This window comes from Lissotriton vulgaris, chromosome 11 (genome assembly GCF_964263255.1).
Source record: "Lissotriton vulgaris chromosome 11, aLisVul1.2, whole genome shotgun sequence".
NCBI lineage: Eukaryota > Metazoa > Chordata > Amphibia > Caudata > Salamandridae > Lissotriton > Lissotriton vulgaris.
Genome location: NC_141699.1, coordinates 1,076,279,611 through 1,076,292,253, shown reverse-complemented (window position 1 = coordinate 1,076,292,253; position 12,643 = coordinate 1,076,279,611). Strand labels below are relative to the sequence as shown.

Genomic DNA, 12,643 nt, shown 5'->3' with positions numbered 1-12,643 from the left:
ATCCTACCTCATTTACAATTAATTTCCAGCAGCAGCTCAAGTTATAGCTCTGTCAGAGATTACCTATTGTGCACTCCACAAGGTTACGCTAGTCTCGGGTACAAAGAGGAGTAATCAATGTTTTTATGTACAAAAAAATTTAATTATTTGGGAGAGTCCTGTTGGACATGATCATTGTAGAACAGTGTTGGAGGAATGACTGGATAATCACAAATGTACATTCTGCTGATAGAAACTATCTCAAGGACTGTAATGATAAGGGGTGAAAACTAAAGATTGGTGACTGAAGATCTAGAAAGAAGCGAGCAGCTCCCTACTGTCCAAGTGAACAAAGAAACATTGAAAATGTATATTTTAAAAAGTAGGCTATAATGCACAGCAAATGAAACAAGAATAAGTTTATGCTTCAACATGTTTACTGTTATACCACCTCAGACCACAAACTCAGAATACACAATTGATCCAAACAATAAATGTTTTACTTGAAACCAAAGAGATTAATATTGTTAATCTGTAACTTGATCAGAGCATGCTTGATGGCACAATGCAGAGAACTGTGAATGAAATCACTTCCTTAACTGAAAGGGATTAAGCTTATTTAACGTTAGAGGGATAAAGTTACAATGATTTTCCCAAAACACACATGCGCCAGAAGAGAAGTCCCTACACTGGTTCATTTTTCTCTGCAGATGTCATGTGCATTTTGGGAGAGACAAAGTGCATAGAGTAACATAAATAAAGCCTCCAGTAAATCAAGGCTCAACAATTTCAAGTCCAGTCAGAGTTGGTATGGGGGAGATCATACAGAAGTTGAAATGAGGCTTAAAGATAATCCCACCCAGGCATTCAAGCACTTTTTTAAACAAAATAATTTAGCTTGACACAAGTATAAGAGACTATATGTAGTGTGAAGGAGGAATGTGTGCCACTCCAAAGATTCTCTGTGCAAAAAATTGTATCTTTTTACAATCAACAGCAGCAGATCTTGTTATTTAGACAGCCATTTTCTTAAAGTAGTACTGAGTAAAACACAACATGGAACAACATACTGCAGAACACAGTTATATAAAAAAAGCCATGCTGCTCCCACAGTTGAAAAAGCCGCCAGCAATACCCTCCAGGACTGAAAGGGGATTTTAGTACACATTAGTCATGATTTTTTAGTTAAGAAACAATATACAAGACTTTTCTGGCTAACATCTACGTTTGTTGGATTATTTAATAATTTCGGAGGTTCTAAAAATGTTTTTTTTCTCCATGGTTTGCATTGCTAGCTTCAAAATAGTAACAATGGTAAAAAGAAGTTTAACATTTTAATAAAAAGCAACAAAAGATTTTAAGGCACTACTGAAAAGTTAAAATTCTAAGATGCAACTTGTTTGAACGAGTGTGCATATTTGTTGAATGTTTTTAAATAACTCAATGTCTCAAATTCTAAACAACCATCAGAGCTGTTTCAATAAAAGAAGTTTAGCTCTGAAATACAATATTACAAGCAACCTTTTACCACAAATAACTCCATCTTCCAAGACAAATCCAAAAACATTTTGGCCAGTACTTTTATATCATTTGAACTACTATGCACAACTGTTTACAATTTCCTAAACATTTAACTGAATTCTGACATGTAAAGAATTTTTTTTCTAACTCTATGAAACTAAAATGTCTAAACCAGAAGTAGCCCATAACAGGGGTCTTAGTGTGTTCATCTTTGGGCTTGGAGATGTCTGTGGATATTTAAGGAAATAAATACACAATTGGTGGGCTCACCGTGAAAGGATTAAGTATTGGATATGGGGCATTCGGTGTCTTGCTGATTTCAGATTAGGAATTTACTGGTCTGTGTTTTGAGGTAAACATGTGGGAGACACCGTATAAAATTGTTTTGAAAATGTTCAATTAAGAATGCTGAATCAAAGAATGAGCAATAATATTTCTACAACATTTAAGAGAGTAAGGAAGTATTCTAAATCAGTAACGGTTTATTTGTTGGTGCAAGAATAAACATTTCCGTAGTGTTCTAGACATAAAATTGAGTAAAGTGAATTATTTGCACACTTTGAAATCTACTACACTAATAAAATTTCCATCATACGGTTTCTTGTTTGAAGTCATCCCTTGCGGAATTTAGACCTCATCCTTATGCTGTATAACCGCATTAATGAGGTAAAGGATAACAGACAGGGGAAGAAATTTGCTATAATTTCATACTGCAGAACACAATGTATGTTTATGGTTCTCAGATGCTACTGAAGTTGTGTATAGTGGTAATCTGAAAGAGAGTGAAGGGGTTTAGGGGTTCAAGACCGCAATAAACCAGATTTTCAGCAATCTGCTAATTTGATAATATAAAAAATTAAGATCCTACAAAAAAAGTAAAAACAATCTTATCAAAGCACTAACACTAAATATAGCCCATATAATTATTATGTATATGTAAATGTAAATGTCAAGGTATTTGTAGAGCGCAATGTCACCAAACGGTTTCCTGGTGCGATTACTCATACCGCTGTGGAACCCTTCCTGGCTTTCCCTGTGAAGTGTCCACTCCTGGGCACCCCCAGGGGGAAGCCAGGCATCCTAGCGCTGTTGGGGCCAGTGTGGAGGTTAAGCAAGCTATTGCCCAGAGTTGCAGCATGGGGCCCATGATTAGAATAGGCACTGAGGCGAGAATTGTCAGGTCCGAGGAAATTGAGCCCAAGACCCACCGAGGCGGGAATTGTACCCTGGCCCCGGGCCAGAACTCTGCATCAGGGTCTGCCGCTCTAACCATTGAGCCACACTCCTCCACATTATGGGCACTATACAATCACCCAAATTAAGAAGGAATCAATAATTAGATTAAGAAAGAAAAGAAGTACCATCTTTTCATTTTTGTAAGTTCACAAGACACAAATTCTACAAACGAAATTGACAGAAGGAGTGCACTTGAATACACTGTTAAAACACCACAAATCTTTGGTGTGGTCATAGAAGGAATACATTTGAAACTTATTTAAAACCTCATGATGTGCATACTGTAGTTAATAAAGGCGGTTGACCAACCTTAGGCCTTTATTAACAACAATTGTAAGAATACATGAGCTTGCAGGCCAAGAAGTACGGCTAACAGAACTGAAAGCAAGCGCCTACATTTTTGCAATGATATTATTTCAATCATTCAGGTGCGCACTCAGGTTTTTAAGAACAATATGTAAATGTTCAGATAAAAGGTGAAGGTAAATATGGGTATTATGATGTGTAATGGGGCGAAGTACTGATGGCCACTGCACCACTATATACTGTCGATCTGTCAATGGGTCTGGATTTCGGAAGCAGTAAATTCCCGGGCTAGACACTATTTTCCATAGATGACTTGCGAAACTGAGAGCGCCTTTCCATCAGAGACACAAGTAAGCAAGCACATGCACCTGACACATTACTGGACTTTATAATTTCCAAAACACTGACCTTTTATGAAGGTGACAATCTAGCAAACCGAAAAATGCATTCTTTGAAATTGGACGGAATTTCCGCAGTGTGTGCGACTATACAAATTTGGGGAATTGGTCTGTATTCACGTGGATAAATCACCTGGAAGTGAATTTCAGGTAGACCTCTGCAGTGATGGTTTTGAAAAATTTAAAAATATGGTGGCTATTTAAAGTTCCCTTTACTTCAGGCCAAGGGAACGTGGATGCATATTTGCATAATGGAGTCAATGGTGAAACAGGTCACTTCCTCCAAAAGTCTTTGGAATCGAGATTAAAGTGCCAAAATCTATATCTCCTTCAGTTCAAATACTTAGCTATACCTGGTCATCAACTGATTGAAGCACTAGCTATGTTACTTTCCGCTTTTGTTTTGCAGGCATGTACGTGTGGAAAAATGAGTGCTCTTCATCTTGCAGGAGGACATATGCATAGTCTGAAGAAAGATTTGAGCGTTCAATGAATATCCTCGCTACAAATATGATTTATGTACTAATGTGCATAGTGCCAAAGTTAAACCAGCTAATAAGAGGACCTCTAATGCCAAAGTATACATTAGTATCATGATTTTGAAAAATGTAGTTAAAATGAGGTTCAAGCTAACACCAATTTTGTTTGTCGCACATATGGAATTAATCACTGCACTTATCTAGGTAGTACACAAATAAGGGAAAAGATGCACAAAATAATAGGGAAATTGAAATAATAACTTTCAATCATTTAAATCAAGGCATGTTGTAGAACTCAAGATGATAGGCTTTTGGCATTCTTCTGAACTTGCATAGGGAAGATGCACAGCTGATTCACACTGGAAACTCATTTAAAAGATTTGGTGCTAATAGAACGAAAGAGCAAAAGAGATAAGTACATGGATGTGTTGGAACAATTGAAAGAGATATAGTAACAGAGTGGAGGGTCCAAGAGGAAGCCTATAATGAAACTAATGAGTACAGATAAGGTACAGCCTTGCAAGAAATCGCATTAGAACTCAAGACACAAAGTGGAAGCTAAGCTGAAGACACTGGTCTTGCCAGTGATGTTTAGCAACACTGGGACAGACATTTCTTATTACATGGAACAGAGAATAAAAGTTGGATGCTAGAGTTTTGAGTGATCGGGAAAGGAATAGTACTATATTCTCGAATACCGAGATAAAATGAGTAGCAATAATTAAAACTGAAAAAAATGCTAAGAGCAAAGATTTCATAGAAAAGGAACAAAGAAGTGATGAAAAGTTCTCAAACTGACATAATAAAAAAAATAGATTTCAGAGACAGGAGATTTGGTGAAGAAAATCGAGTAACTAATCATACTCTAATTCTAAATCAAAAACAGAAGTAGAGAAAAGGCAGCTGAGATGAAAACACTAAAAAATAAGGAAGATGAGAAATATATGATGAAGTGGAGATAAAGCATTCCTAATATTTTCGGAAAGAGAGGTCATTCAGGTCTGGACCACAGAAGTATGCAGAAACGTAAACTGGAAGCGCAGTAGAAAAAGAAGAAAAGTAGATGCTGTGACTTCCACATAAAACTAAGACTCAAACTCTAGGGTAGCTAAAAGGGAATTTAAAAGAATAGAACAAGAAGTACAAAATCAGGGTTTTAGACAGCGCCCAGAAAAACAACAAAGAAAACAGGAGAGTGCAACTAAAAGAATAAAACTATTTCCAAACGGAGCCTGTGAAATCTATTTTTTGTAAAAAAAGAGGAAGAGGTCCATCTGATCAAAAGAAAGCTCTAATTAGATGAAGACTAAGGAAAACATATTGTGAGATATCAGGTGAAGAAGTCACAGACCTAAAGTAGAGCAGTTTCTGCAACGTAGTAAAAAGGTGAAGAACATAAATTAGTGGAGAAAAAGCAATACGTTCAAGCATTTTCAAAAACAAACATGAAAGGACAGAGGAGAAATTAGAAAGATCAGTACCGTCAATTGAAGGTTTTTTTAGGAATGGGAGGACAGCAACCAACGTATAGGCAGCCAGAAAGACAAATAATGAGAAACATATCTATTAATAGTACGACATAAGAGAGAAAATGGGAAAAGGCAGAGCTTCCTTACAGGATAGCAGTCTGGTAAGCCACAGGTTAAGCACAACCAGAAACGGTATTTTCATCAGAGACTGGGCAACGAGTCAAAGCATGTTAAAAAGCAACGGAATGGATTTTAAAGTGAGAGCAGAGCGAAGCAGGCACAGTTGATGAAGCTGCAGGTGTACAAAGAAAGAAGTTTAGAGCTCAAGTAGATGGCAAAGTCATCAATGTAAAAGGTAGAGGAAAGAAATATCAGGTGAGTGAGAATAAAGTAAGCAATTTAAGGATGAGAACTGACAACTTGGATTATCAAACTGATTAATTATTAGGCATAAGGCAATGAAAATTAAATTATTTGGCTAGATTAAGTTTAAAGATAAAGACACAATGGTTTGACAGAAAATGAGAGATAATCAGATGTTTTAGTATGCAGCATCAGCATTCAGTATAAATAGGAAGTTATAATAATGTAACGGTGGGGTTGTTTAAAGCATATATTATAGGAACAATTCAGCTGAACCAATCGGAAAGCTTGTCAGATAAGAAAATATGTGCTTCTTTAGGACAAACAGTTGAGAAATCAGCCACCAAGGGCAATTTAAAGTTGGTATCTTACATAAGGTAACACATAATAATGTAACGTCTTTGTGTTTCCCCAGTACTTGCTGAATTACCTTACCCCAAGAGGTAGGATTGTTTTTCTTAAATTTAGTTTATAGTATCCATCTTTATGTACAATTGAGAGAGCTAGGTCCAACAAGTATTTCTAGTGTTTGCTGGAGTGAGTAAATAATTTAAGATGCAATGTTTTGTTAATGAGAAATTTTTATAAGAGCATATGCACCCCATTTTATTGTACAATTTCAGTAAGCCCAAAGTAGGCACATTCAATGTTGCAAAAGGGCAACTTTAGCGGAAAATGTACTTGATTCAGTAGATCTGTATGACTGAATTCTTTAGTTAGATTTGGGTGTGGTTGTGATGAAGTACAAGTCCCTTGTGTTTTTTCATTTTGCATTGGAATGCATCAACGTAAGGACAGGTGTAGCATACAAAATAAGAAATGTAAAAAAGCTATTCAGTATAACCTAAAGATAAGAAAGTGTATGCACTTAAAATCCATACAATCTTACTTCAAACCATGTTAACCTGGAGTAATACATTTTCTTTAAATCAACAACTAAAACTTGGAATCAAAATGTTGAATTACAATGAAGATTTAGTGCAGTGCTTTCTAATTGATAGCTTAAAACAATCAGAAGAGTTCATAACAGAATTCAGATGCCAATGGTTAATTAAATTTGTAAAGCAGGCACCCACTCCAAATACATCTGCGTTGCTAGCAAATGGTTTTACAAGAGAAGAAACTATTTTGTTTAATGGAGCATGGAAAATCCTAACCATGTGATGCTTATTAGGTCAGCTCTTGATATGACCTCCTTTTCACTAGCTTCATTAAATGTTTACAATAAGCACAAGGAGGACTAGAACAGAAGCACTTGAATTGGCGTATTTACTTTTACTCTCAATCTGTGTTTTGAACTATAATTTTAATAAACTTTCTTTAGATATATAATGAATTTTCTATTATACTTTAAAATCATGGAAAGTAATCAACATTTTATATGCTTTCTGTAACAATGGTAATGAAAACTATAAATAATATGAACTTGAAATTCAGACAAGAGCAGCAAAAGAATGTTCTTAATGTTAAAAAGAAAAACAAAATGTTTTATGTTGCTTTAATTATGTATTCAAACAATTTTAACAGTGTATTGGTTTACATTTTATTGTTATGTGATATCTAATTGTTTTGAGACATTTTGTGTAAAACCGCGAAAGCGACAAAATCGAACGTTTTCACATTTTGTAAATAAAAATCTTAACAGTCTTTAAATTCTCAAGTCAATCCTATCTTAAAGTGAGTAAATATTTAAAAAATATACAAACTTCAAATGAAAGCACCATCAATGCCATCAGCTTAAAAATGTATGATAACACTTAAAATGCCTAATTCCTATCATAACGGCTATATTTCAAAGATATTTTTTAAAAGATGTCAGGAAATGTAGTTGTTTTTATAAGTTTTTATAACCTCCAAGAAACTTACAAATATCCCTACATTTTATTACAAAAGTTCCAACTGTAAAAACATCTTCAATATATTTTAGAGCTTTGGAATAAAAAATTCAAACGTTCGTCTACCAATGCTGTAATTTCATAAGAAGAGCATGTTGGGCTGGTATAGAGCAAAGTTTCCAATAGCGGCACTCAAGTACTAAAACAAAAATAAGGCATTATCTTTTGGTCAGTGGAGCTGCATACTAGGCCAAATATTAATGTTAGAACACAAACCACTCGTAAGATAGCAACCTTGCACAAAACCATGCATGGTCTGGGAGAAGAGACCCATCACATGCCTGTCACCTACCAGCTTGAGCTTTTTGCATAGACGCTTTCTTTTTAATCGTCGTGTAAAAGTGGAGAACTTTTTAAATGAAATACGAGACCTCTGGAAACGAATATTAAATTATAAATCACAGTGATTTGTCCCATGTGTTAATCCGCAAAAACACTTGAAAGATAATTGACTTTTGCCATATATGCCACTAAAAAGCTTGAATTATTAGGGATCAAATGTATACACAGACCAAACAAATATACAGACATGTGTGTCCTATAGTGTACATATGCACACAGATATATAAATATATATGCATACAGAAAGAGAAATAAGCAGCTCAGGCATTGACACAGACATCGCTTGTTAAAAATTCCTGCTCTCGCACGTTTAACACTGTGGCTTTCTACACAGCTGCCAAACTGAAGAATTATGAAAACAACCTACCAGGCACTCACACTGCTATGGAATGAAAGAAAATGGGACTCAAAGTCCCTGGCACATTCTTAATGCTGGATTGTATATACTTTTGTGACTGTTTTGTCTACATAAATGGTGTACTGTTCTATACTCTTTAGTTGACTGTTTTGGACCGAGATGAATCCACGCATGTAGTTCAAGTAATCTTATTCACATAACATGTAAAGGGCTCCGATACCCTCAAGTATAGCTAGTGCTGTATAAAACTCAAAATAAATAAATAAATGTCATCTTAGGCAGCAAATGATGACACACCGATACTTTAGTGTGCACCAGTGGTTTCTTGCATTTTTTCCATTCACACTCCTAAATGTTTTTCTTATTTGTTGCCTTTTGCACTTTATTCCATTATATTTCCCTGTGTTTTTGTTCTACATCCTTTTTAGGTACACAAATGCCCACTTGAGTAAGAAAATGTGTTTCTATAAAACAGTATTACTATGTTCGCTTATGAGAGAGATGCTGTTCGCTGTTAAACTCCTAGACTTGGGGATAATTTGTATATAAATACAGCAGAACTCACTGCTAACAGTGCGAGCTGGGATATGCTGTCACAGGTAAGTAATGGTGATAGGGAATATTGCAGATGGCTGAAGTGAGTAGCGGCTATAAATAAGCAATTGATCATGGTCAGGAGTGGCCCAAAGGGTGACATGATCCGAAACAAATGAACAGTTGGTCATGACACTAGAAACAATGGAATGACTATACGCATGCTGCCCTCTCCCCAGAACCCTGGAGACATGAGAAGCTGTGTCAAACATGGCAACCTTTCCCTCTCTATTTTTCATCTCTAGCATCGATAAAGTAATTTATGGATAGAAAATGAGAAGATTTGATGGTGCACAGGATCACTAAAGCCTAAACGAACTTCACATACACAATAGCACATTGGAACTAAACAAAGGACAGCCATGTCCTCTAGAGACTGAGGAATATATATTTATGTATGCCTGTTGAAACTCATGGGAATGCAAGGGTCACTTAACGTCAGAGACTAAAAGAGATGAAACTAACAGGAGAGGTCAATGGACGGTTGAAATGAACTGCCAAAGCTTACTATCACTAATAATGGCTATTATTTTCTTCATTGCATTTATTTTGAGGCTAAATGTGTCCATGCCACAGTCAATGGAAAATGTGCAATATAAAGGTTGACACTGGATTAGTAAAATGTAGTCACCACAAGATCCAACATTCTTAACAATCTATTTACAATCCTTAAGAATCTATTTACAATACTATTTAATTATGACATCAATCATCCCCATAAAAAAACTTTCAGGGATACATCTTGTTGCCAAACCTACATTCAAACCAGCAGGAACTGTGTGAAATCGAACTTCATTCAATTTACTTCGCTAATTTGCTTACAAAAAGCATTACTTGGCAGCAATTTAACCCCTTCCAGGCTCATGACGAGCTGGGCTCGTCATGAAGTAGCCTCCTACCAGGCTGATGGCGAGCCCAGCTCGTCATACTCAATGGACTTTTGAAAATTCCAGCACAGGAGGAAAATATCACTAGCAGCGATGGTGTTAACAAAAATCATATTTGGGGGAACCCAAAACACCCTCAAAAAACTAACCTTGAAACATACTTATTTTTGATCCATAGACATGGGGAAATAAGCTGCTGTATAAAGTAAGATACTCTTGGGTGAAAACCCCTGCAAACCCACTTTACTTGAACTTCACAATGTATGTACATACATATTATCAATCAATATATATGTAGGCAATATATACATATTTCTTCCAGCACAACACGCACCTTTACGTGTGAACAGGGACTGTGTAATAATGGCTATGGTATTTACGAGGAAATGCACACAGAAATAGGTCAAGAGTGAGGTCCTTCCCATAATGGCCTGAGGTATTCAAGGAGGTTGTGGGATCTAGTAAGAGCTCCCTTTTCTTTACATACATAGGATGACTGTACCTTCTGTGGAGCATCTTGTTCTGGGACCAGCCAGTCCAACTCTGAGGCCGCTGGAAGTTGCATCCCCTCGAACTGCCTCAAGAGTCCCATGGCGACTGCCTCTGCCGAGTTAGAGTGCAGGAATGAATGACAGCTGAACATTAAATAAAAATAAAAAAATAAGAGAAAAGGCACATGAGAAAAATCTGGTTTCTGAACCATTCAATAGTGCTAGACAGGCAAGTCATAACTAGCAATAAAGTTTTGAAGCCATTATAATGATAATTTTACACTAATTCTGGCCCCTCTACTGTGTCCTGGTGACTTTTTGGGGAAAAAAAAGAAATTAGCCCTATTCCTAGGGCAAAACACCACCATTTCTTCCCAGATGTAACTCTGGGGGATTTTCATCAGATGATTTTCAATGTATAAAGTTATATAGAGTATAGACGATGAGTGGCAATCTGAGAGTACATTTTGAAAGAGATCGATTTACCATAAGAGTCTATCACAAACCCTACTACATGCCCAGATCTCCAGTTAGTTCCTCCTGGTCTAGCCTCACGAGAGGATTAATAGGGTCTAACCTTCCATTCTTACGGTTTAGGGTAATGGTCTTCACCACACTTTTTGCCATGCACAAGAACAGTGGGTTATGACATCACACACATATTTTAGGGGTCTGGTACTCCCATTATCTGTGCACTGGCTGTCTTGTACCCTATCTCACTCATGCCCGTCTACATGGTTTGTTCAACTCATTCCCCTACAGTATGCAGCAATACTTGAACCTTTTTACATAATCTGACCATTACTTCCTGCATCACTTCCACTAGACAATCACTTCCACCAAAGCAAGAATTGCACAAGAGGGTTAGAATAAAACTACTTATTTTTCATTAAATAATTTAACTGAATTCACTTTTATGTAATTTAGGGTTCTAGTTAGTACTACTTTAAATTAACTTAGGGCTCGGGCTAGCTTTAAATTAATCCGATTTGGGTTATGAATAGTATTAATTTGATGTAATGTAATTGAAATTAATGTAGAGTTGAAAGAGGTCAACATGACAACAACATTAGATGACCGATCTCTTTATTGCCCACTCCCGGTCGACATTGCCTCTTTCCACTCACATGAATACCAATTTGCACCCTTGTGGCAGCTCTTAGTCTCACTCACTTCCCCAACCAACTACGATTCTTTAGTGTTATTCCGGTTAGAAAAGAGACTCAGACTCTTATGCCACCACCCATCAGTGTTTTCTGCACACACCACTTCCTATTGGCCATCTCACCCCTTTCTACCAACATGGAGAGGTTTGCGCTCCAAGCTGAGTCAGCAGCACAAAAAAAAATTGATGCGTTCACTGCCAAGATCCCTTGACCAGGGAGCACCTGTCATCCATTTCTTGCCTACATATGCCATGGCTATACTATACATAATTTCAATTCACTGTTGCATAGACCATTAGAGGGAAATGGCAGAAAAATGTAAAAGTTGAGTCATGGTGTCTAGTCACTTCTCTACACCGGGTTCTGGTATGTAGGTTCTAGTTCTGCACGCCAGGTCATGGGATCTCATCATGCACATGTTATTGAATTCTGGCATTGCACACAATACCCGGAACTCTGGTTCTGTATATTAGGAATGGGGCTTGGCATTACATAGCGGGTCATGTGTGCTAGTCATGCACATAAGGGAAAGGGGTCTGGACAGTCGCACTAGTTTTAGTCTCAGGCTTAACACAAACTCAGGGTGTTTAACTTGACAAATGGGATAGGGTAAATCTTGCATGCAGGAGTTTAGGTTCTGGCATTGTGCACATTATCATGCAATATTTAGTTTTAGTCTTCTTGTATGGCAAGAGCTTTTGCATAAAACCTGAAGTGCAGAAGGACGCGTAGCGATGTCACTAACCAGCCAATCACGAACAACTTTTTATCTTTCTCAGCAGTCATTCACCAGATATACTTACATGGAATCCATGGTGGGTATAGTTTTGCTGCTTGATGTCACGCCTCTCTTAACATCCGCCTCTGTAGACAAAAAGAAAATTGGAGGTGCCCAAGGCAGACGAGGAAACGAGAAGGGAGAAAACATCTCATAATTGGTACAAGTGGAAAATGATTGTGAATTAAAGTTTTAGATCTTTCAACCACCATTCAAGTGCCCCATGCCCGATTAGATCTCAGAACTAAAGCGATTATAGATCTCAGAACTACAGAGATTCCTAAAAGCCAGGAACACCCAGAAAAGAAACTCCAGAATGGTTTCACAGGCCCACCACCACCAATCACCTGTATGTAGCAATCTAGGTTTTGGGATTCAGAA

At 37.0% G+C, this 12,643-nt stretch overlaps 1 protein-coding gene across 4 annotated transcripts in view; it reads right to left on the bottom strand.

The window, feature by feature from the left end:
- Positions 1–12,643, bottom strand: part of RUBCN (rubicon autophagy regulator) — a 198,151-nt gene that overhangs the window by 26,316 nt on the left and 159,192 nt on the right. For all 4 annotated transcript variants that reach the window (XM_086944543.1, XM_086944541.1, XM_086944540.1 and 1 more), the window contains 2 exons: positions 12,288–12,348; positions 10,330–10,462 (listed from right to left, as the gene is read on the bottom strand). In XM_086944543.1, the coding sequence (XP_086800669.1) occupies positions 10,330–10,462; positions 12,288–12,348 (194 nt within the window). The remainder of the gene's footprint in view (positions 1–10,329; positions 10,463–12,287; positions 12,349–12,643) is intronic.